A 27,538-nucleotide genomic window follows, 5' to 3' on the forward strand; every position below is an offset into this window, starting at 1 on the left:
ATGTCAATTTGAAATAAAAATTATAAAAATTAAAAAATCTATTTGATTTGAATTGACCGTTTTTTTTTTTTAAATATAAACTAAAATATACTTCTAAATTATAAAAAAAAATCCTTGGTTTTGTAAAATTTTCTATTCTAATAATATATTATCTATATTTTCTATATATATAACAGTCTTCTATTCATCTATATATATAATTCCAAAAAATGATTAAATTAGAAGAAAAAAAGGCACGAAAAATTAATTTTTTTTTTCAAAGACGATGATGATGATGATGATGAGCAAGAGGGGATAATCGTATCAAAATGACAACAAATCCAAACTGCCACTCGCCTTCATGGGTCACGTGCTGCTGTCAACGACACGTATATATTATATTATCTAGAAATGGTATATACTGCAGATATAAAATATATTGGTGTATATATGAGCGGTTCACCGTACAGGGCTAGTTAATAAATATGATAATGGTGGCTTTCAGAAATGGTGTTAAAATGTGATATTGTAAAAGTGCGAATGAGATAGAAACGTATATATAAGAGTGACCAGTATAAGCATCGTCGTTTTGGGTTGCTGTCATATTCAGGCAAACCCTCGTATGTCATGTACCGTTAACGCACACACGCACTTGGATTTTATACAATTTTCTAGCCCCTAATAAACACTGATCATATATATACAGAGTGTTGGATGTTATGTCTAAAATCATTCATTTTCAGAATAGAAAATTAATCAAGTTAATTTTTTATATCTTTCGTTTGAAAACAATTTAAATTAAAATATTAATTTTATATATATTATAATCATCAAGAATTGAATAAAAGTTTTGTAATATCATTTGAAAATATTTGGACTATTTGTTTTGTATTTTAATTTATAAAAAAAAAACTAATAATATTAATGAAAATGAATTAATTAATTAATTAATTTTATTAATATCATCAACATAAAACGAATTTTTAAATAAACTTTTTTAGTCTATACATTAAATTCAATGTTTTATAATTTTTTTTATTTTGATTGATTTTAAGTGAGTATTTTGAACAAGTTGAAATTATATTTAATATTAAAATGAAAAGAATTTATTGGTACAATTGTCCAAAAAGATCGGCTTACCATCAAAACATTATAGCCATGAGTAAAGCATATTAAATGTATTCGCTAGGGCAGATAGAATAAAATATAACAGATCAAATTTTGGGGTGTTTCCATGGCACTTTTACTTTAGCACTGTACATAGGGTCTTTCTATTAAGTATAAAAATAAAAAAAAATACCAAAAAATGTAATAAAACATTATTAGTTTTATTGCCATTGTAAAGCGTATATATTTTTAAATTTATACAAGTAATTTTTTGCTGATTTTTTGAAGATTTTATAATCATGTCTGACTATATTTAAACTTTACTACTGAATTTTTTTAATTTTTTAAACAGGTTATCAAAATAATATATTAATTTTATTAAATTATTTTTTTTTATCAAGTTCAAGTTGTATTAGTATCATTTTTATTAATATCTCTTTTTTTTTTTATTCATTATTTACAAAAAACTTTATAATAATCTCTACTATAATTTTATTCGCTTTTTTTTTTTTGTTGTTCATCTCCTTCGAAATCTATTTACTATATATATCATATTTTTAAACTTTTAGTTTATTTATTTTTAATTTATGTTATTTTCTTATTATTATTATTATTTTTGTATTTTGTATGCCGCTGATTTTTTTTTTTTGTTATTAAATTTTTCATATTAAAATTAATAGACGCTTTTTTTTCAATTTTTTAATTAATTTCTAAATTATCTTAAATAAAACCATCCAACTTGGGTAAATAAATCATAAGAATTTTTTTCTTTTTTTTCATAAACAATTAAACATTATTTTCAAGTAAAATCAAAATTATTATATTTACATTGTCTTATTATTAATTTTTCTTTGTTAAAAATTTTATCATTTTTTTTTTCTTTTATCTGACACACGTACCTCGAGTACAATAAATATAAAAATGTCATAGTTTGAAATTCCAATATTATTTTGTCATCAACATGATGCCAATTATTATGTTTATATATATCAAATCGTACAACGATTTGAATCCCTCCGTTGTCTCAAACTAGATTGCATAAATATTATATTCGCTCAAAATAATAATATTTATTTTTCATTATCCCATATTTAAATTACATCGTATTTGGGTATTAATATATACACGATCACCTCGACAAATTGTCGTAAAACAGAAAAATAAAAAAAATAAAAAATTTGAAATATATATTATTATTTTATCATTATTTATATAACAATAATAATAAAAAATAAAAAAAAAGAAACTAATGATAGCCATTTTGATTTGACATGATGAAGTCACAAATGTAGTATATATATTTAATAATAATTATTATGGACTTTCATCGGGAATGGCATACCATGCGGCCGGATCCGCGGCGAGGGCCCAAGGGCCTGCGACGGAGGGATTGGCGTAGGCCGTAGCCCCCGCCGCGGATGGCGCGCACTACCAAGCCCTTCCCTGTAATGGTAAATATGCCCCACATTGTGCTTGTTGTTGTTGTTGCATTCCTTGTTGACCACCAGGTCTACCATATGAACAATGCTGAAGACTTTGATGACTTGATGACATAACATGACCAACACCAAGTGATGAATGATGTGATACACTTGCAGCATGATGAGTACCATGTGGACTTGATGCTGCAGTCATATGAGGTGCTGGACTTGCTAATGCAGCACTTGGTCCACCACGACTACTTTCATTACCACCACCTCCACCACCACTACCACATGGTTTACCATCTTTTACTAGAACTGGTACTGCTACACGTCGAGGTGAACTGGCACTCTAAAAAACATTCAAAAAAAATATTCTTTATAAATTATTTTTTCACTAATCAAGTTTATTTTTAATTTATATATATTTATATTGGAATTTTTTATAATACATCGTTTTTCGATGTAGTGCACTTTCAATTTTAAATCTGGATTTTGTTATACTTTTTTTTTTTTGTTAGAGGATGAGAATTTTATCGAATAATTTATATAAAAAATATTTAATAATAACACAAGGATCTATGTTCTAGATTTTGATTTAAATAAATATTAAAATTAAAATATAAAAATGCTAAAAATCAATAATGATATTGACAATTTATCAACGATATAAAAATATATTTTTCCTAAATTTTAAAGTCGATATACATCAATTTATATTTAGTATAAAATGGCAGATTTATTTTACAAGCAAACAAAAGATATAGGTGTTGTTTCGACAGTGGGGTTAAATAAAATATTCAATATTAAAAAAATATATATATGCGCGTGAGTAAAAGTAAAATTGTCTTTTTAAAACGAACATTTTGTCTTTCATTATATATAGATATAAATATGGGTGGCATATTCTCATCCATCTCAAGAGCTTTGGTCAAACATGGTACTCGTTATTATTATTATTATAATATTTTTTTGTACTAAAAGTTATTTCAAACGGTATATATATAGAATAAATGAGTAAAGCGACGGCCGTCGGAGTGCTGCCGGTATGCCAAACAGAAGCCTGACAATATACCTGTGGGTAGAACCCGGTGGACCACTCAGCTGTATCAACATCAAACACACGACATTCCTGTTCGATTTCTCTATATTTTATCTTCGATAGATGTATTAATGTATAGAGCCTTTTTTCACTCTAATAACAATGATTTTATCCCCAATATATATCCATCAAACATCCCACCAAAATAACATTACTTTTATATTTTTTTTTCTGCAACTATATATATACATTGTGAATTACCAACACCTCATATTTCTATCGTCAATAATTTTCTTTTTGAATTTTTGATTATTTATATTGTTTGAAATAAAAAAATAATAATAATTCTGTCTGATATTTTTTAAAATTCACGTTGTGCCCGCATTCAAATAATAACAGACGATCAAAATAATTATAGACATATAAAATAATGCACTTGATACTTGACAAAGTGATGATTACGTTAAATTTATATATATGATATGTTAGTTTGTGACAGTTCGCGTGCGTCACACGTCATGTCAATTTAGTCACTTCAACGTGCGACAAATAGTATCCGGTATAAATTATATTTATGACGTAAGAGAAATGAATTATCAAATTGTTAAATGTTCAATTTTAAAATATACACAGCTACTGTGTTTAATAGTGAAAATTATATTTTTTATATTTACTCCAATTTTTCTTTGAACTAAAAAAATTGAATATAGAGTAGAAAAGCATACACTAAATTGAAATAAATTTAAAAAAAAAAATAGAATAAACCAGAGATGGATTAGCCAAAAGCGCAGGAAAATAAAAATAATATTGGCTAAAAATTATGAAGCCATAGAATAAATTGGAGAAGTTATAATTTCGTTAGGGGATATGGATTTTTAAACTAAATAAAATATAATTTAATGTATTAGACAAACATATGCGATGGTTTAATTGAAATAATCGCAGCTTCTGTTTCTGCCAGGTGTTGAGCGTGACTGTACTGACGGCAAGATGGCGACTGAAAGCTCAAGAGGTTGTTTCCTCTCGCCCTCCAGCCACCACCGACTACATCGCGACACACACACACAAAAATATATACGCACATAAAATCTCTCTCTTATTTTTTATTACTTGCATCGTTCGTTTATATATTACATATTTCAATATATACCAAGGTTTATATATAAATATAATATTTATTTTTTTTATTTTTTGCTGATGTGTGTATATAACCGAGAGTTGCATTCGCTCGCTTGCCTTGGCGCTTGAGATTTTTTCAACCTCGTGCACGGATAGAGCGGGAACAAGTCAAATGGAATAAAATGAAGAAAAAAAAAAAATTTATTTTTAAAGCAGAAATAAAAAAATTATAATAATAATAAAAATTGTGAAAATACATGGCAACTGGTAATGCGCGCAACTGACGCGAATATTGAGAACGGTTGTTGCAGAATTTTTTATCATTTTTTTTTTTTTTTTTCATTTTATTTCTTATTTTGCAACGAATATTTGAATATTAAATATTTTTATGCTTTTAAATATATAATGTACATAAAAATAAAATGTGTGGAAATTTTTTTTTGAAATATTTTTTATACACTCAGCGCATGATTTTTTATTTTAAATTTGAAAATTATATTTATGATTTTAATAAGGGAGTTTTAAATTTTTGTATTAAACTTATTGAGTTGTACTTTCTCTAAGTTCAAATTTGAGCTTATTCTGACGAGCAGAAATCGAGATATAATTAATATTAAACTTGGCAGCTTTTAAGTGCGTTTTAAAAATTTTCTTTTTCAATTTTTGATATTCCGGAGTAACACTGTGTCAATACGTTTATAATACCCATTTTTCCTAAATTTCCAATAAAATAAATTCAACACATAATCATTAAAAGTAAAAGAAAATATATATTTTAAATTTACAGATTTAATTTATCATTTAAATTTTTTATTTTTAATTAATCCCTACGAACTTTATTGTTAATTCTCAGCTATCCCAGTTCCCAACCGAATTCGACATAAAATCACATAAAATTGACTTTTAATTTCTACCCAAGTTGTACTGCATGCAAGACATGTCTTCAAGAGCTTACTTCAAAAATTTTCCACCATTAAAATAATACTGCAACAAGGGCCATCTTTTCAATCAATCTCTCCTAGACTAAAAAACCCTTCCAAAGAATCAAAATATTCTCCACAAAAAACAAAATAAAAATCCGAAATAATTTTTATATAAAAATTTTGTTCTCATGGCGATCTGAGTATAAACAATATACATACAATATGTATACGCATAATTGTATTATGATTAATATACATATACCGGAGGGTAGTTTATTGGTTACCCAAGTGAATTGGCATTTAACAGTAAACGAAACGCCCCCACATTAAATGGGGTTCGTATAACGTAATTATGAGTGTTAGTATATAAAAGTATATATATAATAGACACACATAAACACAGTGCCTTAGCAAAATCGACAATTGCACGTATCGTTGAATTTTTGGATCAAGATAAACCGCCCGTCGGCGTAAACAAAGCGTCCGGTCTGGGCAATTGTAATAGAGGCCAATTGTATAGCTTGATGTAAACACATAAATGTCTTGAGAGGTCGGGGTAATTTTTTTTTTATTTTTTTTACTACTAACCATGTGTTTTGTGTGAATATAATACCTATATGTGTATATATGTATAAACCAAAATCGTCACATCGTTGTGTGTATAACAAGAAAATTATGGGGCGGCTGTTCGTTCGGGCGCGCGACACAATCATTTCGATCGGTATTGAGATTAAAAAATTTTTATTCAATTTTCTATTATATTCATGTTTCATTATTGTTGATCAAAATAAAATTGACGACACTATTTTTTATGTAGGAAAATAATAGATACAATATAGATACAAAAACGATCACTAAAATGCCTTTTTCACAATGTGAATGTATCGTGATTGTTATCTTGTTTTATTTATTTATTTTTTTTTGTATTATTATTGTTACTTGAATCTAATGATAGATCAATTTATTTATGATTTTTATTATTTTCATTGTGATGATATATAAATTATTGAAGATTTTAGTTGTAAGATGAATTTTTAAATTTTACTTTACATACTTACACACGTTTTAAAAGATTTTTTTTTTAAGATAAAAAATATTTGACGTGTTCATGCATAATATGTATCAACTCAGGTTTCGCGTTTAAATTTTTTGTTGATCTTTTGTTGTGTATATATTTATTTTGAATGAGCATTGCGTATATATATGAATTTTATGAGATATATGTGTTGAAGTTTAAATAGCTTCATATAGCAAAAATACAACTTGCAATATTTAATTTTGATCGAGGTATTATGCTTTATACAAATGACTGAAATTTAAAAAAAAAAAAATGATATTTGCTGTGCTTTATTTATGATTCACGAATATGGTAATATTTTTTTGAAAAATTATTCATGTATGTAAAGATACAGTTGTTCAAATAAAGGTGCAATAATTTTTGAATATATGGAAATTTAAATTTTTGAAACTACTGTCACTTTTGGAGATTGCTACTGATCTCATAATCAGTCATTGAAAAATTATTAAAACAAAAATAAAAACAATATTTTGTACGTTTTTTTAGAATACATATTTAATTGCTCTCAAATTATTTTTAATTTATAAATAATTTAAGAATTTTCATTGTGGCTAAATAAATTATTAAAAATTATAAAATTAATTTTTTAATTTTATTTTACATCCCTAAACACGTGTTCTAAATAATTCAAAGTAAAAAAATATTTTTCTTTTTATATTTATTAATAAAGAATGTGTTGATATTTTTGCAAAAAATGATCATTTGATATGAAGCTTTCTAATATATCGATTATCATATTATAAAATAATTATTGAATGTGAAATTTTTTCTCACCTGATTCTGCGCATTTTGCTCGGCCATGGCTTTCTCCTTGGCCTGACGTTTACACTTATATCGATGATTTTGAAACCAGATCTTGACCTATAAACACAAAGTAAAAAAAAAAATTTTTTAATTTTATTTTACACTGAGAAATATGATTATTTCATAAAAATATATATATATGTTCAAGTAGCAAACACTCGAGTACACTACAATATATAATATTCAACGAATATTCTCGTCAGGTAAAAATATATATATATGTATATCGAGATCAAGTTGTTTTTGTAGGACTGACATTGACAAGCACATTTTGTGGTTGGTCTATTCGACCCTTATATACTATAAACGCTTTGCCACACGTTAAGCCCATAATCCAACATTTAAAGCCTTCTCCTTTTTTGGAAAAAATAAAAATCTATGTTATTTTTTATCTTTCAAACAAATTATACGTGAGAAAATTTATTTTTATATCATAAATAAATAAAATAATATTACGTGTAAATTTAAAATTCAAAAAAATTTAATTTAAATATTTTTTTTTCGGTTTTTTTTAGTTTACATGTGGATTTTTTATTTTTTTAAATCACTATTTTTCATTTTCAATACTTTGAAGAATTGTTAAATAATTATAGGTAGTTTTAAAAATTCATATAAGTTATTGAATTCAAAAAAAAAATCAGAATTACGAAAAAAGATAAATATTGTTTAAGAATATATTCATGCACAATTTGATAAATCATCAATCAGCGTGACCCGTAAACTACAAGTGATGATAAAAATAAAATAAAAAAAAAAAAAGCATAAGGCCCTGTATGTGGGCCCCCATATGTTGTTGGGTTTTCTCAAGTAGCTGTAATAACTTGCGTTTGGCCCCCACAGTTTTTTTTTTTTTTTATATTTCTTTTGGTATATATTGTCCAGACTATATGAACCCTCTACTCTCTACTTTGTCTGTTGTATTTTCATTGTTCACCACCTCAAGAACCCCTGTTCGATAAATAAAATATACCGAGGGTGTACTAAATAATCGTCCAGTTTAATAGACCGTACAGCCGAGATCATAAATTGACGTACTCTTTTCTAATCATATAATTATTAATTTATATAAATTATTATCTTGAATATAAACATTTTTTTTTGACACAAAAAATAACTCAAATTATTAAATACTTAAATCACTTAGTAAAGTGATAAGTTTAAATATTTTTTTTTATTTTTGTATATTAAAATTCATATTTTCTTCATATAACTTGTGTATCCTAAAAAAAGTTTAAAAAAATTTGTCCCAAAGACCTTGGTGTTCTCTTGAAATTTACCTGACACGAGAGAATGTTGTTGATTCGGGACCAGCAGCATTTAAAAGACTATAGACATTTACCAAAGATATTTTCTTTTGTCTGGATAGTTTACACAAGGCACTGAAGCATCACCACATCAGAGCTACCTAACTTCCGATTAACTCTCAAAGACTTTTAAATTTTGCTTAGTTGATTTTTATTTATTTATTTTAGTTTTTTTATTTGAGAATCAGGTATGAACAAATAACTGACCACCCACATTATATATTTTCTACAGACAAATTATTTTAAATTAATCTCAATAACGCAGGTTTCTTTTTTTTTTTTTTTTCTTCTTCTGCACTGACAGCTATTAAATAATAAATATATATTGCATCCTCTTGACATTTGAAATTTGACAAAAAAAGGGTTGTATATCTTATCATTAGCATTTGGGACTATCATAAGATCTTGAATAACATTACATATTCAACATCTAAGATCGTTTTAAACGACCCCATGATTTCGTCTTGGATATACTTGATGACAGCATCAAAAAGGTGGCTATAGAATGTTTGTTAACGCCCTCCTATGAATTTACAACAAGCCAAAACAAATTTACAATAAAATATTTTATCAAATAATTTTTTAAAATCAAATTTTTTTTTATCATCTTCTTCATTGTCTTTTTTATTTATTGAATTATCAAAAAAATAAGAAAAAAAAAACAAATTAAATTTCTTAAAAAACAATTATTCTATACACTGAGAAAAAAAATTTCCATAAATGAAAAAAAAGCTTGTTTGTTTAAAAAAAAAATATATAAATATTCCATCAGCTTTATTGCATCGGTAGCAATTTTTTTCATTTTTAATCATAAAAAATTTTTGTCAATAAATAATTTCTTTAGTACATGTCACAGACCTTTTAGAGTAAAAAAAATTATTTTTTAAATTTATATACAAATCTCATGTCAATTTGAAATAAAAATTATAAAAATTAAAAAATCTATTTGATTTGAATTGACCGTTTTTTTTTTTAAATAAACTAAAATATACTTCTAAATTATAAAAAAAAATCCTGATAGTTTTTAAAAACTTTTCAAGTCAAAAATACTTGTTACTAGACATGCAAAGTTTTTTTGTTTTAGTGTTTCTATACGTTGATTATAAATCTCAATTATAACTGAAAGGACATCGTGGATAATTAATGGAGTTACAACAGCAACTGGTTGATTTATCGATAAGTCATGATTACTAATGCTGGGTATTACTTGTGTGTCAATTCAAGTACAATAAATAATTGAATGGTTATTAATCTCAGTAAATCCAGGTGTCTTGTCAGGCACTGAATAATATATCATTCAAAATATATATCTACTCAAATTAGTAAACACCAAATATTGACTTAAATTTAATTTAAAAAATAATATAACAGACAGCTTATTGGTTATCATCAATCATCCATCAATATATAATTAAAAATTGTATATCAAAATTGATTGAGTTATCTATAAAATCAACATTATTTTATATTTATTTTGTCTATAGATTTATTTGAGGGTGTCACGTTAACATTCAGCTTATCTGTCATTGTGTTATATATGTGAAGTTTACCCTTCGTTTCTTTTATACTGAATCCTCCTAACTTTCTCGGGTAATTTAACACATCATCATCAACAACTTGTACAGCACATGCACAAATACATATTCACATATATATATATAAAATCTAACCCAAGAATACACAACTACTTTTAACAATAAAAAAAATGAGAATGACGTGTGTGTTGTCGTGTTCAAAAACCGAAAGACAATCACTTCTTTTTTTAACAATTGTTTTTCAATTTAATGAAGCTTTTGTTTTTTCCGATATATTCAATGACACGTGTCCTTTTTTTTTCATTTTTTATTTATTATTGTTAATTAAAATCTTTTATTCATTTTTATTTTATTAATTATGTAAAGAAAATTTATGAAAATGATTATTATTAATTAAATATTTGAAAGAATAAAATTATTTATTTTTTTTTTAATATTTAAATCGAAATTTTTTCTTTTTTTTTCTAATAGAAGTTTACACATTGAAAGTAATTATATTTTATTTACAGAACAAAGTGGCAGTATATATTAAAAAGAATAAAAAAACAGTATATAATTATATTATTTATATACTTTTTATATATCATTTTTTAAAATTCATAATTTTTTCTTTATTATTTCAGGAACGCTTGACTCGTCGAAGAATATATAACTTACAGATTAGTTACACGATTTTATTTGTGTAAAGTAAAGTATATACATAAGAAAGCTTTATCTATATTTTGTGATGGTTAACTTTTTTCATCTCTCTTTCAGAGTGCATACAATTACAAGCATGCAGATAAGTGTTTTTTTGAAATTCATTGAGCAAGACCTTTTAGAAAATTTTATTTTTTCATTCACCTTGACTGTAAATGCCGGTGAGTAAGTAAAAGACACCAGGTCAAAAGCCCTCTAAGGAATTTCTCCTGTTTGCAGTTGCAATGTATGCACCCTCTTGGCTTGCATATATATACTTATCTAATTTTTTTTTCCTCTTTTTTTTTTTTAATTTAAAATTAATCTGAAATTGTTTTTCATTTTTTTATCAACACCGTTTGATAAAACAGGTAAAATTTAACATTTTATAAAATTTTATATGACCAAATTTGAATTAAACATTTAAATTACATAAAAAAAAGCTTCAAATGATTAACTGACATATTCTAAATAATATATTTTTAATTGAATTAAAAATTTTATTTAAAAATTGAATAATAAAAATGATAAATTAATATTTTCTTTTGATTTAAATATTTATTTTGTGTTAAAATAATATAAATTTAAAAATTATTATCATTTAATATATAAAAATTTGATTAATTTATTTTCAATTTATTTGTAATTATTTATTTTTTCGATGGGCCATGATCGTAAAGTCAAATATTTAATTTCCATTGAAAGTTGATGTACTGAAGAAATATAAAAATACATGCTGCAGTCATTTCAAACTTTGAAATGAAGGGAAAATATATATACAAAGGGGAATTTACTCGTTCTCTTCTTCACAAAATTCACTATATATACTATGATTATTATATTTTTATATTTTTTTCATTTTGTTGTTGAATTTCTACGTAGAAACTTTATGCATCCCTGCGCGTGCATCTCTTAAAATTTTGTAAATATATACTCTCAGTGATATTTTGGTATAAAAAAAATAATAATAAACCTTCAAATTTTCCTGAACTTTTTTCGCGAAAAAAATAATATAATACCAAGAAATTTATTTTTATTTTCATATACTTTTTATTTTGTTTTATCAGTGTACACAATGATTTAATTTTATTTTTCTTTAAAACACGCACAGTGTATTTTCTTCGCTCAAATTTACTCCAAAAAAATCAAAATTGTTTTTCTAACGTCGTGAATATATTTTATACTTTAAAGTTTATAAATTTTATTGATCTATTGACTCATTGATTTGCATAGATTTCTCTATGTATTAAAAATAAAATAATAAATAAAAAATTATTATTAAAAATAAAAAAAGGGATAAAATTACTCTGGCATTATAATTTTTCTAATTCTCCACTTGAAACAGCAGCTGGCTTGCCAACCAATCGCAAGACTGATGATGGGTGCTTCCTTTTTTTTTTTTGATTTTTTATAATTCATATTTTTATTGTTATTTTCTTTTTTCTTTTTTTTTATATCGTTCTGTCTATAACGCTGATGGTGATCCCTCTCATCCTTTTTACCACTGTTTTGTACTTTACACGTCGTTGTGTTCTCGCTTCTTTTGCAACAGTAACAAATAATAACAATGCCAGAATTGGCTAGCCAGTAACAATGGGTACTGCACTTAAAGTAACAATATGACGACAAAATGGAGGGCCACATCTGTATAGTACATGCGCGATATCAGGGCTTTGCCGCAACAACACAAATGAAATACAAAAAAACAATATATAATGAAAAAATTTTATATATACATATTTTTTATATTCGTATATGCTTTTATAAATAATATATTTATAAATAAATGAAAGATTAAAATTACAAGTATGTATTGAAAATATAATCAAGTAAAAATTTTATTTAAAAAAAAAAAAATAATATATATATTCAAAGTCATTTACTTTCTTTATATTTTCAACTTTTTTCCACTTCCTGTTTTTATCTTTTTTTTATTTTTTTGCTGTCGATGATGGCAAGTATCCTTCAGCCAGTTTTACTCATCTCAAAAACGAGAACACGAGTGGCGGGGTGAAGTACATTCGAACTGAAGATTCTTCACAGTGACTTCTCGATGAGATCCGTTACATCGACGGCTCATTAATTCAAAGACGATCCTCAAAATGTGCGCACACTCGCGTGCTCGAGTCCACTCAATTTTTTTTCTTACCCTTTTATTTTCTATTTTATATATGTATATAATTTATAAAAATTAAAAGAAAAAAAAAACATAATCTATTGTTTTGTTTTTCATTGAAAAATTAAACATTGAAATTTGTCGTTTTTATTTATACTTTTCATTTGCCATTTCAAATGACGAAAAAAATAAAAGTTGTATTCATCTTCAGATGGAGAATATATGTATTTCCGACCGCCGGAAACTATGAGATAATTCAAAAAACATTTCAACAAGATATACATGTAATGAACGAGTCTGTCTCTCCATTTTTTTTACCGTCGGAATCATCAGCACTACAGTGTTCAACCAGCCACTCGTTACTAAAATTTCTCTGTTGAAAATCAAGACTGATTGCAATCAGTTTTATTCTTCTAAAATCTAAATTACATACTATTTGAGTTGTTTTTTCTTTTTTATTTCTTTCTATTCTTTATATTTACCACCGCTAAATATTCACAAAGAAATGAGAATGATACAATGTCATTAAATATATAAATTTGTTAAATAGTCACATAATAAATTACATGACATATTTCAAAATAAAATGACACTGAAGATTGAGTTGCAGACATCAGACTGACAAGCAGACAGATAAACCAGACAATAAAATATATAACATATTTATTGTAAAAGGGGAGATCCCGTCTACAATCGTGCAGGATGCGACCAATGAACTAAACTTACAATTATTCACTGTCTATGTTCAACTTGAAAGCATATATACAATAAAATTTTATGACATCAAAAATATATTTATAAAAAAATATTTTAGTTATCGTGTTAAAACTGCTACATGAATTCTTCATGAAAAAAAGTTTATATTTTTGCAAAAATTGGAATCTTTGATAGACTCATTTGAGAAGTATAAAAAATATCAGTAAACTTGGCTTTTTTAAATTTTTAAAAATGAACAAACAATATTTAAAATATTAATCATTTGTTTTTCTGTTTAAATTTTAATAAAGTATTTTTTTTTCATTAAATAATAAACGTCTTTACAAATAAAAAACTTCAAAAATCAATACAACAAAAATTTGAAAGCTTTAATCTTTATGTAAAAAATCTACCGTCAAAAATTTATGTATATTTTGATTTTCCTCAACTTAAAAGTTATAAATAAATTACAAAAATGTTTAACTTTTTAATTGTAATATAACAGAATTATTTTAAAATAGCTACCTTAAATTTTTTATTGATAAAAATGATAAAATTATAAAGCATAATATGCGAGTATGGAATTATCTTCTCACCCCGTAGCGATGAATCGACTCATGGGTATATTCAATATCGCCAATATATAAAAGAGCGCGATCAAGCGGATTGAATCGAGTAAATATATTTGAAAAGATGATATATATATACATATAGAAAATTAATAGTCAGTGGTACCTGCAGCGTCTAAAGCTACCTGCACCCTTGGCAATTAATCTTGTTGCTGGGTAATTGATCCTCAATAAAGTGAAATTTGTGCCTCCACAAATGTATCATATTACGCATCAATCTAGAATACCAGCTCTATGGGTATTCGACCTTTAATAAATCCATCTAGCAAATTATCATCCTCAAAAAACAAAATGTAATTGAGCGCATTCGAACATTTCTGACTCTTATTTTAGTGATTTTAATTTTTAACGCATTTAATTTTTTGGATTGACATATATAATTTAAAGAAATAGACAATAAGAATTTTAAAAAAATATATATAAAAACGATTTACTAAAATTATAAAAAATTCTTACCTGTGTAGGTGTTAGATGAATAAGTGATGCAAGATGTTCTCGTTCAGGTGCACTTAAATATTTTTGTTGTTTAAATCGCCTTTCAAGTTCATAAACTTGTGCTTGTGTAAATAGTACACGTCTTTTTCTTCTTTGTGCTAAAGGAAATTGCATTGAACCAACACCCATACCAACACCAACGCCAACGCCCATACCCATTCCTGATGATTTACCAACGTCGGACATTGATTGGCCTACTGAACAACCAGCCATATTGGTCCCACCAGCTGCACCCATCAGTCTTGATACTGCAAAACATATTTATACCAGATATAATCATTACTTGTTAATAATTTAAATATAATATTTATTTAAAATGCAATTAAAAAAAAAAAAAAGATTCAACAAGATCACAGATTTAATGAGTACAAGCAAGAGATTTAATGTTTGTTGTACAAAGTCATGGTATAATGAATAAGGTAAAAGTCAAAGATCTTGTCTTTGAAGTTATTCAAAACTATTGAAAACAAAATAAAGACGATGAGCTTGTCTAAATGCAGTTATAAAAATTCATTTCAGACTGTAAATTTGAGCTACTGAGTGTTTAAGGTTGAAGAAAAAATAATAAAACAAGCATACAACCCCTCGTCAAAAGTATTTTTTTGAAACTTATTCGGACAGTCTTACAATAAGATTGACTTAAAATCACTTTTGAATGAAAAAAAAAAATGCATTATCATCGTCTCGGTAACATGGGAGGTCTTATGAAATTATTATAATCACTGTAGTCAGTGAGGCCTCCAAAAAAAAAAACATGGGGAAATAAAATATATACTTGAAAAAGGATACAGTGAGATTTACTATTTTTATTTTAAACTTGACATTGACGTGATAGAATACCATAATTAAATTGCAAAGAAATAAATATTATAAAAAAAAAAGGCTCAAAAATGCATAAAGTTATTATTCTAAATAAACACATTTAAATTGAGATCAGTTTGCAGGATATGATTTAATATCTCCCCTTTTTTATACAGTCCATATTACTAAGAAGAGCTTTTGCTTGCTTATATTTGTTTTTACTAAAATCCTTCTATTTTATATCCACGTTGCCGCACGCGTCAGCAAATCGATATTAAATTTATTTCTATATTTTTCATATACCAATTTAACTGGACAAAAAAAAAAGACTTATTTTTCTATAAAATCGCTAGAAAGATTTGAGGGTTCGAAAATGAATATATACAGTAACAAAAGAATGGTGTATTGACACAACCATTGGTATGTACCGTCGCTTGTATATGTATATATTTGAAATGTTTGTGGACATTGAAAGTTGAAACCGATAGCTGAAAACTGATGCTATATATAGTCCTTTTGGTCTAGGCTTCTAGAGTGATCCTTTTAGAAAATTTTCTTTCGGACACGTCTTGATGACACCAGAAAAATCCACAGTATTTAGAATTGGTCACGTATCACATCTACAAGTGTATACTCAAGTACATACAAGGGTCGTCACTACATATTTTATTTGAAACTTGACGATGTGGATATATTTTTATTCTAACTGTCTTTATAATAATAATAATAATATATAATATAACAAACATGGATAAATACTCACTGGCAAATCTTGGATCATTAGTTGTTGGTGGTGCTGGAGCATACCAAGGATGATGATGTGATGATACAGCATGTGATCTCATTGGATCAGATGCTGTTGTACTGCCTGTTACACCAGGACCACCATGATGATATGGTGATAATTCAGCAGTACAATATTGATATTGTGATGATAATTGCATTGCGTAAGGATTTCCCATTGAACTCATACCCCCGCCATTACCAATAACTGTACCAGGACCACTGTTACCGTTTGCACCACTTACTGGACCTGGAGTACTACCACCGGGTGTTGAACCCCCATGTAACGGTGGACTTCCACTACTAGCGCTTGAGCTTCCCGTATTACCACCAACTCTGGCGCCACAAGCGTTTGTATAGGGTGAACCCTGTGGATGTGATACAACACCAACAGCAGCAGCAGCAGCAGCAAGCTCAAGTTTTCTATATGATTCTTCAATTGGTGATAATATATCTGTTACACTAAATGGTGTTGAATGAGCACCACCACCTGGTACATGAGATGTATGATGTTTTGGTGATAAACTCATCGCCAAATCAACACCATTGAGATCAGGAAGTAATCCAGTTTGTTCCATTTGTTGCTGATGTTGTTGCTGTTGTTGTTGTTGTTGTTGTTGTTGCTGTTGTTGTTGATGCTGATGATAGACATTGTTACTACCCTGACTACCAGCGCTTGCACCACCCCCACTTCCGCCGCTCATTTCGGTGGTAGTAACGCCGTCCAGGTACCTTAAGTTTGGATTATCAATATTGTCAAAATTTTCACCAACGTTCTATATATGAATTAAACTTTATTTTTTTTTTTTTCTTATGTTGATTAGAATCACCAGTATCGATGATTAAATTAAACCTATCCAAAAACTTGTATCAATTATTAAAATAACAGTTTAAAAAATTCTTAATCACACACATTCACCAGCCACTCTTTTTTTTTTTTTTCATTAACACAAAACACAATATATATATAGTCTCTATTTAAAATTTGATTTTCAACTTGCTGATTAAGTATTGTAGGCTGAAGACTCACTGTTCTATCCAAATTAACAAGTTGTAATATATGTCCCCCTGCACACAATCATCACCAGACTAATACTTTTTTGATAAATACAATTCACAATTTTACACTTGATAATAAACACTTTTTCACAAAATATATGTCAATATACACAAATAATATTATAATTTTTTAATTAAAAAAAATTAAATATTTAAAGAGTGGCCGGCAGAGCCGGCCGGCGGCCGACTGAAATCACCCAGAGGGTCTTTGAGTCCTTGGACTCTGCCGATAGACGATGGTAGATGTACCACTCTACTCTTCGCCTCCACCTTCACCGAGGATACACTCACTCTCCGTAGAGAGGAGCTAACTCTATGGATAGACGGATGGATGGCTGGCGTGGATGGATGGATGGTTCGATGAATGAATGGAGAGGACTGTTGGGTTCCTGGAGAGGTCCTCACAACCGCTTAGACCCACTCAACCAACGTTTGCTTGCTCGCTCGTTCGCCCGGGCGGCCTCACAGCCTCGCGAACCCGTAGACGACACGATGAGTCGAGTACCCACTACGGAGAAGTGCCTGGTACCAAGAGTCGTGATGAGATGTCCCCTTTTGCGTGTGAGAGGCCTATACGAAACTTGTTGTTGTTCACTAAATAGGAAGGGAGGAAGGCAAGCGTAAAGAGTTTACAAGACAACCCACCATTGGCTCAAATACACCAATTGAGTTGTTGCTTGTGATGGATTGGCTGTGGTTGCTTAAAAATTTTTTGTTAGAGTAGGGTTGTTTGAAATTTCATTGGATTTAGAGAGTATATTACGGGGTTGAAAGTGACCTATCGTGCTATGCGCGCTTTTGGCTATCTTGGCACAGTCACTAACGTTGTACTGCAGTTTAAGTGGGGGAGCTCATGGCCCCGGCCATGGCCACCCAGTACTGACACAGCCCACCTGCGATGAAAATTACATGTTACGTTTCGTTCAACAAAAATTTTATACCTCAAGTTTATTTTTTTTTACTTGTGATTTTTGTATATTACACAATTTCGATACTAATCATATAGTTTTTATGGTGATAGAAATATTGCATTAAAAAAATCTACTTTACTCATTTTTTCTAAAATATTTTTTAAACGATAAAAGTTAATAACTTTTTATTTTTTATCAAATTTTTAAAACTTAATATTTTTTATATTTTATTTGTTGAAACTAGAAGAACGAGTTTAAAAGAAATTGTTTCAGATTTACTATGTTGGAAATCGAAATAATGAGCTTTATCTTGGCTTAACTTTATATTCAAAGTTAATTCCTAAAATAAGTTTTGAATTTGAATTTCAACCCTTATTGAATATAGCACTGCAAATGTTGATTTTTTTTTTTTTTGCATATTAATGGCAGCATTGAGTGAAACTTGTAATTTGTTTGTCTTCTCAAACCCCTAAAATCAACCCCTCAAAATTAAAAAACACCCCTGTGCACCGGGGTGTGTTAAAAAAACTCTCATGATAATTTATCGACTCATATTATATTTATCATTCGATTCAGCTGGATGCAATAGGCCATCTCTCGTTTTTTTTTTGCATTTATTAGCGCTTTTTTTTTGGTCTTGTTTACAACGTAAATATTTTTATTTCAAAAACTATTATTGATTGTTATTTGTTATTGTTTTTTATTGTTATTTTAAGTTCCAAATCAATTGTTGATAATGATTAAAAACTTTAATTCCTTTCCAAGAAATATTTTTTCAAATTTTACTTAGATCATAGTCAAGTATAAAATTGCAGAAAGATTATTAATCTGAACGACAAAAAATATTAATTAATTACAACGCAAATATATAAAATGTTTAAATAACATTTGTAATTGTAATTTTAAATTATTTCAAATTCACTCACTAGTAATTTATTACTAGTCTACAAACTGGGGAGAAAATGGCCGAACACTTATTCCCAGAAAGGGAACAAGTCCAAAAAGTCTGACTGCACGTCTCTCGTCGTCTAGACTCTAGACGCTAAATTAAAAATGGCGACGCCTAGTGAAGTACCGGCAGACATCAGTAAAACCGACATTAAGTTAACCACTGATAATAATGTAAGTAAAATTAAATAAACATTAGAAAATTGTTATAAACATTCAAATCATCTTACTACTTAACTTCAATCAACTTTTCAATTCCATCAATTCGTCAATCACGTCCTATTGAACTGTCGTTATGCTACACCTTCAAAAAATCGTTGCTTTTTTTTTTTTTTCTTCACACAAAGCATGCTTTTCAGATTGTACCTCAAATATATTATTATATTAAAAAAATAATTAAACATCAACAAAATATTAATAAACATCCAAAATAATTAATACATCCTTATTAATCAATAATTTTAACAATATAAAAATCATGTTATTTTTTGCTTGACAAGTATCAATGATGAGGTTAATCAATCAAAAAAATTCATGACATAAAATTTAATATTTCACATGAATTTTTTATATACGATGCTAAGATATATTATTCTCAAAATGGACGCTATTCATTTTGGCGGGCACGTGTAACGCCAATGTTAATATTTTATCAGTTGACGACAGTTGTGTGCTACAAATATACTCCATATAATCAATTACATAAAAATTATAATTAATCAACAATAAATAATAAATTAACATCATGAATAAAATTGTAATAATATTTACACCAATTAATTATCAAATAACTATATATTTTAATTTAATAATTTTTCAAATCAGCATCTTGCAGCGTGCGTGGTCTTGAATGACTATTTTTTTTTTTTTTTTTTTTGTATTTTTTCAATTGTTTAATTTAGTTTTATAATTATTAAAAAGTGTATTTAAATAATAGTTGCTAATTGTTGTTAAATATTTATAATTATAGACATCAAAAATGGAAACAATGGAAGTTGCTGATACTGGAGTTGCATCTGGTACAACAAACAAAGATGAATCATCAACAAAAGATGAAACAACAAATAATAAAGTATCAGTTGATGAAATGACATCACGTGATTATTATTTTGATTCATATGCACATTATGCAATTCACGAAGAAATGCTTAAAGATGAGGTTCGTACAATAACCTATCGTAATTCAATGTATCACAATAAACATATATTCAAGGGTAAAGTTGTACTTGATATTGGTTGTGGTACTGGTATATTGTCAATGTTTGCTGCAAAAGCTGGTGCATCACATGTTATTGGTGTTGAATGCTCAAATATTGTTGAATATGCTGAAAAAATTGTTGAAGCTAATAATTTATCAGATGTAATATCAATTGTTAAGGGTAAAGTTGAAGAAATTGTATTACCAAAAGGTGTTGAAAAAGTTGATATTATAATATCAGAATGGATGGGTTATTGTTTATTTTATGAATCAATGTTGGATACTGTATTGTATGCACGTGATAAATGGCTTAAAGAAGATGGTATGTTGTTTCCTGATAAAGCAACATTATTTATTTGTGGTATTGAAGATCGTCAATATAAAGATGAAAAAATTAATTGGTGGGATGATGTTTATGGTTTTAATATGTCAAGTATACGTAAAGTTGCAATAAGTGAACCACTTGTTGATGTTGTTGATCCAAAACAAGTTGTTACAAATGCATGTCTTATTAAAGAAGTTGATCTTTATACTGTTAAAAAATCAGATTTGGAATTTTCATCACCATTTAGTTTACAAGTACGAAGAAATGATTATGTACAAGCATTAGTTACATTTTTTAATATTGAATTTACAAAATGCCATAAACGTATTGGTTTTAGTACAGCACCAGAAGCACAATATACACATTGGAAACAAACTGTATTTTATTTTGATGAATATATGACTGTTAAAAAAGGTGAAGAAGTATTTGGTACATTTTCAATGAAACCAAATGCACGTAATTATCGTGATTTAGATTTCAGTATTGATTTGGATTTTAAAGGTGAATTATGTGAAGTACATGAAACCAATACTTATCGTATGCGTTAAATTAGAAGAAAAAAAAAAACAAAATTTATTGAAACTAAAAATAATAATTTTTATATTATTTTCAATAATTATTATCTTCCATAATTTTCATCGAATTTTCAATAAACAAAGTCTCGATAAATAAACAATAATAAATTCAACGACAACTATGATTTAAAATATTTTATTTATACATGAACAAACGAAAGAAAAAAAAAAAAAAAACTGAAAATTGTACTCAGGAATTGACGCTTTTTTTTAACAACTATTATTATATAAATATCGTGGATCTACAATTTAAGATAATAATAAATGAACAAAAATAAAAAAATAAATAAAAACCATTTGCTACATCAATAATACAACAAATTATTTTTTATTTATTTAAACAGAAAAAAAACTTATTACCAATGCATATAATCCTTTTTTATTTTATAAATATTATATTTACAGATTTATTATTATTTTTTTGTGTTTAAAAAATTATTACGTTGTAAGGCCTTTTAATAAATTTGCCAATTTTTGAGTTTTATAATCTGTTCGAAGTTGGATGAAACTTGTAAGTGTTGAACTATCCAAAATTGCCTAGAAAAAATAAACAATCAGTAAGTATTATTTTCGTCAAAATATTTAGATGATTAAAAAGAATAAATAAGAAAATAATTTACCAATTGATCACCAGTACAAACTTGTTTTAAATTAGCTGGTTTAACAAGTAATAAATTACAAAGTGCATGAAGTGTATCAAACAATGATGTGACAATATCAATATTAATTTCTTTAACACATTTTCTATATTCATTCATATCACAAATAGCACACATTGCACCAGCAGAATTAAATTGATATTGTTGTAAATGTTCATAAATAACACGATGAAAACGTATACCAAATTCAGTCAATATACTTTCAGCATTATTACCATCAAGACTATCATGTATATGACGTATCATTGTTTTAACATATTGTACAACAACAAGACATGCTGGTGTACTTAATGTATCAACATCTGTATCTGGTTTAAAATCACTTTTTTTTTGTTCACATTGAAGATACATTTTAACCCAACCAACAATTGCATTTATACTACGATCAAGACCAGTATCAAGTTTTATTTCAGTTTGTAATAATACTTGTTTATGACGTGCTATACAATCAGCATGTTTTGGAGTTGATCTAAAAAATTAAAAATATATATTATTTATAGGCCAATTCATATATAAATGTTAACTTACATGACAAGTGGTACTAGACTTTCATTAAATTGTTCTTCAAGTAATTTAACAATAACATTACATTGTCTAACAACATTAAAAAAATATATTTCAGGTGGTGTACGACTTTCTGGTATTGGTACACTTTGTAAACCTAATTCAAGTGCATAATCAACATGTTCATTCATTAAATATTGTAATAATATATCATATATTTGTAATGCATTTGATGATAAATCTGATAATTGTGATAATAATTGACATCTTGTAAATGCAAGTTTACTTCTTTGTAATAATCCAATAGCAAGTTCTTCTGATAAAAATGTTTCACCTCCATAATCTTCAATTTGTGCAATATTAATATTTGTTCTTGTTCCAATAACAGCTTGTAAATCACGTCTTAATTCTTGAAAACCACCAGTTTGTATTTGTTTTTTTTGATGATTTTTAGAATCATAATATTCCATTAATAATGATGCTGATTTTTCACGTAATGCTTTTAATTCAATGCTATAAATTGAATAAACTAAATTAATTATCATTTGGATTTTAATATTTTATATTAATTTAATTTTACCTTATATATGAATCAAGATGTTTTTGAAATATATTACGTGTTAATTTTGTTAAATATGCATCATCAGTACCCATTTCAAATATTTTTAAATCACTTGATAATTTTTCTGTTTTTGAATATAATTCATATAAATTTGTTAAATATTTATCTGAATCATTTTTATCACTTAATTTAGCAACACTATATTTTTGTAATCTTAAATGATAAATATTTAATACAAATTTTGCCATAACTTGTTCAGGATTTGTAAATACAATTTTCATTAATTTATAATTTTTCATACACATTGGTATAACATCAAGAAATACATCTTTACCACCAAATGTTGCCATTTGACTTTGTTCAATAAATGCATCAATACATTGTGAATAACCTTTAAAATGTAATAAAACTGATGCAAGTTCTTTCATACGTTCAGCATCATCACTATTATGTGCTCTTACAAATTCTTCAATTAAATTACGTTCAATTTCATCATATTTTGATGCTATTTTTTCTTTAGCTTTATCAAATTTTTCTGATGGTAATTCTTGTGATATTAAATGAAGTTTTTGTATAACATCAGCTGCAATATCCAACTAAAAAATAAAACATAATTATATACATACATTTCTTCAAGTATATTAGTAATTAAATAAATTAAATTTTAACTGACATTTGATTTATCAGTAAAAATTGGATCAGTCAATGGTCCAGGAATAAGAAATTCTGAAAAATGTCTCATTAATTTTTGTGCTTCAACAGCTCTTGCTCTTGGTGTATTGACACTTTCTAATTGATCACCAAGATGTAATACTTTTGTTGCAACAAAATTAATACGTTCATCAAGTTGATGAAATAAATCCATAGCTTTTTTATTATTTTCTTGTAATTCAATTATTTCAAATGCATGTCTTGATTCTTCTTCTTTAAGTGCACTTTCAAGTTTTTCACATTTTTTTTGTTGACGTTCTTGTAGTATATGAAGATCTTTTATAGCATGAAGAAATGTTTCATGTACTAAAACTGGATCAAATGAACCTTTAACACCATCAACAACTGAATCATTAACTGTTCGCCAGGCTAAACGTTCAACAAATTCTTCAGGATCAAATGGTTCCTTAAAAATAAATAAATTTTAGAATATATTGATATTATTTATAAAAATATTATTAACCTGCTCAAGCTCTTTCATGTATTGTTGCATCATCTTGATTGTTGACAATTAAACTGTCTAAATTATTCAATTGTCATTTACTTTTATCAAAAATAAAAACAAACAATAAACACAAAATTCATCATTCAAATAACTCTAACTTTTAAAAAATTTATAAACAATTTAAATTTATAATAAATAATAAAATATATATTTTATTCAACACAATTCAACAGTAATCAAACTGTCAAAATAATAAACTGTTTTATTTTTTTATATAAAAATTCATAAATTGGAGCAAAAAAGGGGAGGATCGAAAATTTTTTTAGGGTTATTTTACACCATTTTTTATATCATACATTAGTCAACAAAAAAAATCTTTTCAATAACAAATGATGGTAAAAAAACTGCGCGCCAAATTTTTGAAAAATTTATTATTTTAAAATTAATATGATAAATTACATACTAAAAAAAATATCAGTTTCATATATTTCAATTATAATTATGTTTATTTTTAATAAACAATTGTAATTAGTATAAAAAAATACAACTTTTTCACATAATGATTAATTATGAGAGCATTGATTACTAATTATATTTCTTACAGCTGATTGAGCATTAAATAAAAATTATTATGAAGCTTAAAATTATTTATTAATTACAATTTCATTATATAAAAAAATATATTAGAGTTTTTTTGCAGGTATTAAGGTCTTTTTACACAGCCAAGTTATATTTAACTATACGCAGATGTTACAACCACGTGATTAAAATTCAAGCACGCTGATTTGTCTAAAAATAAAACTAGACTGGGAACTTTGACAGTACATGTTTATCTTTGTCATTTAATATTGTTGTCTCTTTTTCTTTTGTCCTGTACTCCTTGTGTTCTCGTCAAAATTTTCTCAGTTTTTCTGTCGTCCGTCCCCCGGAGTCAGCCGATTAAACCACGGAGTCACGGCCTCGCCATATTTGTTGTTGTGGACGAATTGAATGGATAGGTAAAAACTGATAAAAGCTGATTGATTATAAAACTGTCTCAACTGACTGATAAAAAATAACAACAAAACCCTAAAAATATTTTGTTTTTTTTCATTTTTAACGTTACACAATAAAAACTTATATTTAAAAATAATTTTTTTTTACTCAGTGAACTTGTCAAACATGGATGTTTTATGTGACTTGTAAAATTTTCAAAGATAAAAATATATAAACTCAGTGAAAATTTATATATACAATCAAAAAAAAAAGTACATTTAAAAAAAGAGTAAAAAAAAAAAAAAATTATACAGTGTGACGTTTTGTATTACAATTGTTTTTTTTTTTTTTTTTTTTTTTTATTTCATGAACAATATATAAATGTAATGACTTTTAGTGCAACGAAAGACAATAGTTTAGAGAAAAAGTGAACAAAGGAGAATTAAAAAAAAAACAAAGGTAAAAATAAAATATAATTTGCATTGTCTTGTATATCTAGGAGAAAATATATTTCATCTATTTCGACTTTGTCTCCCTTAGCTTAAAATGTCGTAAATTTTTTTTGTTTTTTTTTTTAAATTATTTTGTATATAACCCGGAAAAAGAGGTGGAAATGCACGTCGATCGCAGGAGATATTTGGAGGGGCGACACCCCTGGAATGGGCTCGGGGTCGTCGTACGATTGTCAGCCGGGAGTCTATCGAACCCTCCAAGAGGTGGCTGACTGACACAACTGTTGTGCATTCATAGCGACCCATATAATTTTTGTAAATATTTTATAATAAATATTTACTTTTATTTTTCATGTTATTTTTAATGTTAAAAAATTCTCTATCATTTTTTAATAATATTGCGCGAAACATAAACGTCAACAGTGAATTTTTTCAGTACAAATGACATTTGAAAAAAAAAAAAATAATAATCAATAACTAGAGTCATCGGAATCACAAATCAGCTGTTTTTATTTATTTTTTTTTTTTTGTTTACATTGCACTTTCTTTGTTTATTTTTAACATAAATTTTTTTAAATGGCAATTCATTGTTTTTAATATAAATATTCAAATTATTTTATTATTTTTTTAAAATTATTATTTTAATAGAAAGTGTTTCACCTTCATGCAGTGGGTGAAAGTAAAAAAATTTTAGTCTCAAATTACATGGTTATAATAATTTAAGTGAAAGGCCACCTGGACTTGTAGAAAACAACAAGAGATATTCCGATAATAATTTCAAGGCTCTTGTTTAAAACTCCATTTGTTTATTATTATTATAAAATATGTATGTATCATCGTGAATTTTAGTAATTAAAATTTGATAATCAATACATTTTAAACTAGGAAAAGGCAATCATTTTCATACTCATGTTGGCTATTTAATTTTTATATTCAACTGTGTGATAATGTTGGTTTATCTATTATGCTCATGAAGATGCAATAAGTAGCAGGTTTACAAAAAAAAGTATATCATTATTTCATTTGATGAAATAAATCTCTGGCTTATCAGCTACCAGGCTGATACAGAAATAATAAGAGTTTGATAGTATTTAAATAGTGGTAGATTATAATTTAGTAATTTACAATAATTATTAAAATAATTTATTTAATCTTATTATACAATAGTACATATTAACTTGACTATCTTATTTTATATTTGTTGAGAAGGTGTATTACAAAAGCTTTGTATACTTAAACTGCATCTACATTAATTTATTCAAATTTGTAATTGTTTTATTTAATTATTAATGATGTGAGGTTTCAAATAATTTTTAAAGACATTAATATATGAAAAGCTAGGTGACAATTGCTATGTATTTAAGACAATGGTCTAGTTTCACTATATTACTTCTTGTTTAAATTAAATTATATATTTATAACAACATGGAAATGAAAATATTAACAAGTAATTGTCTAGCACTATGTAAATAACAAAAATAAAACGTAATATTGTTTAGTAAAAAATTAATAAATATTTTATATCTAATAAAATTGTTTAATGAAAAAAATTTTTAATTTTCATGTTTTTTTTTTTGTTGAATAGGGTTGCGAAAGGTCGGGACTGTGACACAACATTCAAGATAATTAATGGAGGCCGAGATTGAACGGTGATCGAGCAAATATTGTTTTAAAAAAAAAAACTTAAATATTTTAAAAACAATA

The 27,538-nt window shown here is 26.6% G+C and overlaps 3 protein-coding genes and 1 long non-coding RNA gene across 6 annotated transcripts; 2 read left to right on the plus strand and 2 right to left on the minus strand.

Annotated features, from left to right (window-relative positions):
* Nucleotides 1-1,075: 1,075 nt before the first annotated feature.
* LOC122854801 (homeobox protein Nkx-2.4-like) lies at nt 1,076-18,113 on the minus strand. Of its 2 annotated transcripts, XM_044155783.1 has the most exons (5): nt 16,491-18,113; nt 14,888-15,174; nt 7,444-7,530; nt 2,512-2,859; nt 1,076-2,450 (listed from the first exon to the last, which is right to left on the minus strand). In XM_044155783.1, the coding sequence occupies exons 1-4, from the start codon at nt 17,212-17,214 to the stop codon at nt 2,515-2,517; spliced, it is 1,443 nt and encodes a 480-aa protein (XP_044011718.1). In that variant the 5' UTR covers nt 17,215-18,113; the 3' UTR covers nt 1,076-2,450; nt 2,512-2,514. The 2 variants fall into 2 exon arrangements, with proteins under 2 accessions (XP_044011718.1, XP_044011717.1); XM_044155782.1 differs by having other exon boundaries at nt 1,077-2,859.
* Nucleotides 18,114-19,496: 1,383 nt separating this feature from the next.
* On the plus strand, nt 19,497-21,523 carry LOC122854802 (protein arginine N-methyltransferase 1). Its single transcript, XM_044155784.1, has 2 exons — nt 19,497-19,602; nt 20,399-21,523. The coding sequence occupies exons 1-2, from the start codon at nt 19,534-19,536 to the stop codon at nt 21,497-21,499; spliced, it is 1,170 nt and encodes a 389-aa protein (XP_044011719.1). The 5' UTR covers nt 19,497-19,533; the 3' UTR covers nt 21,500-21,523.
* Nucleotides 21,524-21,840: 317 nt separating this feature from the next.
* LOC122854804 (exocyst complex component 5) lies at nt 21,841-24,714 on the minus strand. 2 transcript variants are annotated; one of them, XM_044155785.1, is made up of 6 exons: nt 24,426-24,714; nt 23,925-24,368; nt 23,270-23,847; nt 22,714-23,202; nt 22,147-22,654; nt 21,841-22,063 (listed from the first exon to the last, which is right to left on the minus strand). In XM_044155785.1, exons 1-6 carry the CDS (start codon nt 24,456-24,458, stop codon nt 21,965-21,967), a joined length of 2,151 nt encoding a protein of 716 aa, XP_044011720.1. In that variant the 5' UTR covers nt 24,459-24,714; the 3' UTR covers nt 21,841-21,964. The 2 variants fall into 2 exon arrangements, with proteins under 2 accessions (XP_044011720.1, XP_044011721.1); XM_044155786.1 differs by having other exon boundaries at nt 21,938-22,063; nt 23,925-24,289; nt 24,426-24,651.
* Nucleotides 24,715-25,719: 1,005 nt separating this feature from the next.
* Nucleotides 25,720-27,527, plus strand: LOC122854806. Its single transcript, XR_006374001.1, has 2 exons — nt 25,720-25,841; nt 27,420-27,527. It is a non-coding gene; the product is annotated as an uncharacterized LOC122854806 (long non-coding RNA).
* Nucleotides 27,528-27,538: the final 11 nt, after the last annotated feature.

The sequence above is a fragment of the Aphidius gifuensis genome, linkage group LG4, assembly GCF_014905175.1.
Source record: "Aphidius gifuensis isolate YNYX2018 linkage group LG4, ASM1490517v1, whole genome shotgun sequence".
In the NCBI taxonomy this organism is placed as follows: domain Eukaryota; kingdom Metazoa; phylum Arthropoda; class Insecta; order Hymenoptera; family Braconidae; genus Aphidius; species Aphidius gifuensis.

Excerpts from the sequence above, each read along its gene's own strand:
- LOC122854801 (XM_044155783.1), bottom strand. The coding sequence starts at position 17,214 with ATGAGCGGCGGAAGTGGGGGTGGTGCAAGCGCTGGTAGTCAGGGTAGT. Across the intron at positions 15,175-16,490 it reads TAATGATCCAAGATTTGCCA|TATCAAGACTGATGGGTGCA; the intron begins GTGAGTATTTAT and ends TATGTTTTGCAG. Across the intron at positions 7,531-14,887 it reads TTCATCTAACACCTACACAG|GTCAAGATCTGGTTTCAAAA; the intron begins GTAAGAATTTTT and ends TTGTGTTTATAG.
- LOC122854802 (XM_044155784.1), top strand. The coding sequence starts at position 19,534 with ATGGCGACGCCTAGTGAAGTACCGGCAGACATCAGTAAAACCGACATT. Across the intron at positions 19,603-20,398 it reads AGTTAACCACTGATAATAAT|ACATCAAAAATGGAAACAAT; the intron begins GTAAGTAAAATT and ends TTATAATTATAG.
- LOC122854804 (XM_044155785.1), bottom strand. The coding sequence starts at position 24,458 with ATGATGCAACAATACATGAAAGAGCTTGAGCAG. Across the intron at positions 24,369-24,425 it reads ACATGAAAGAGCTTGAGCAG|GAACCATTTGATCCTGAAGA; the intron begins GTTAATAATATT and ends TTTATTTTTAAG. Across the intron at positions 22,064-22,146 it reads TTTGTACTGGTGATCAATTG|GCAATTTTGGATAGTTCAAC; the intron begins GTAAATTATTTT and ends TATTTTTTCTAG.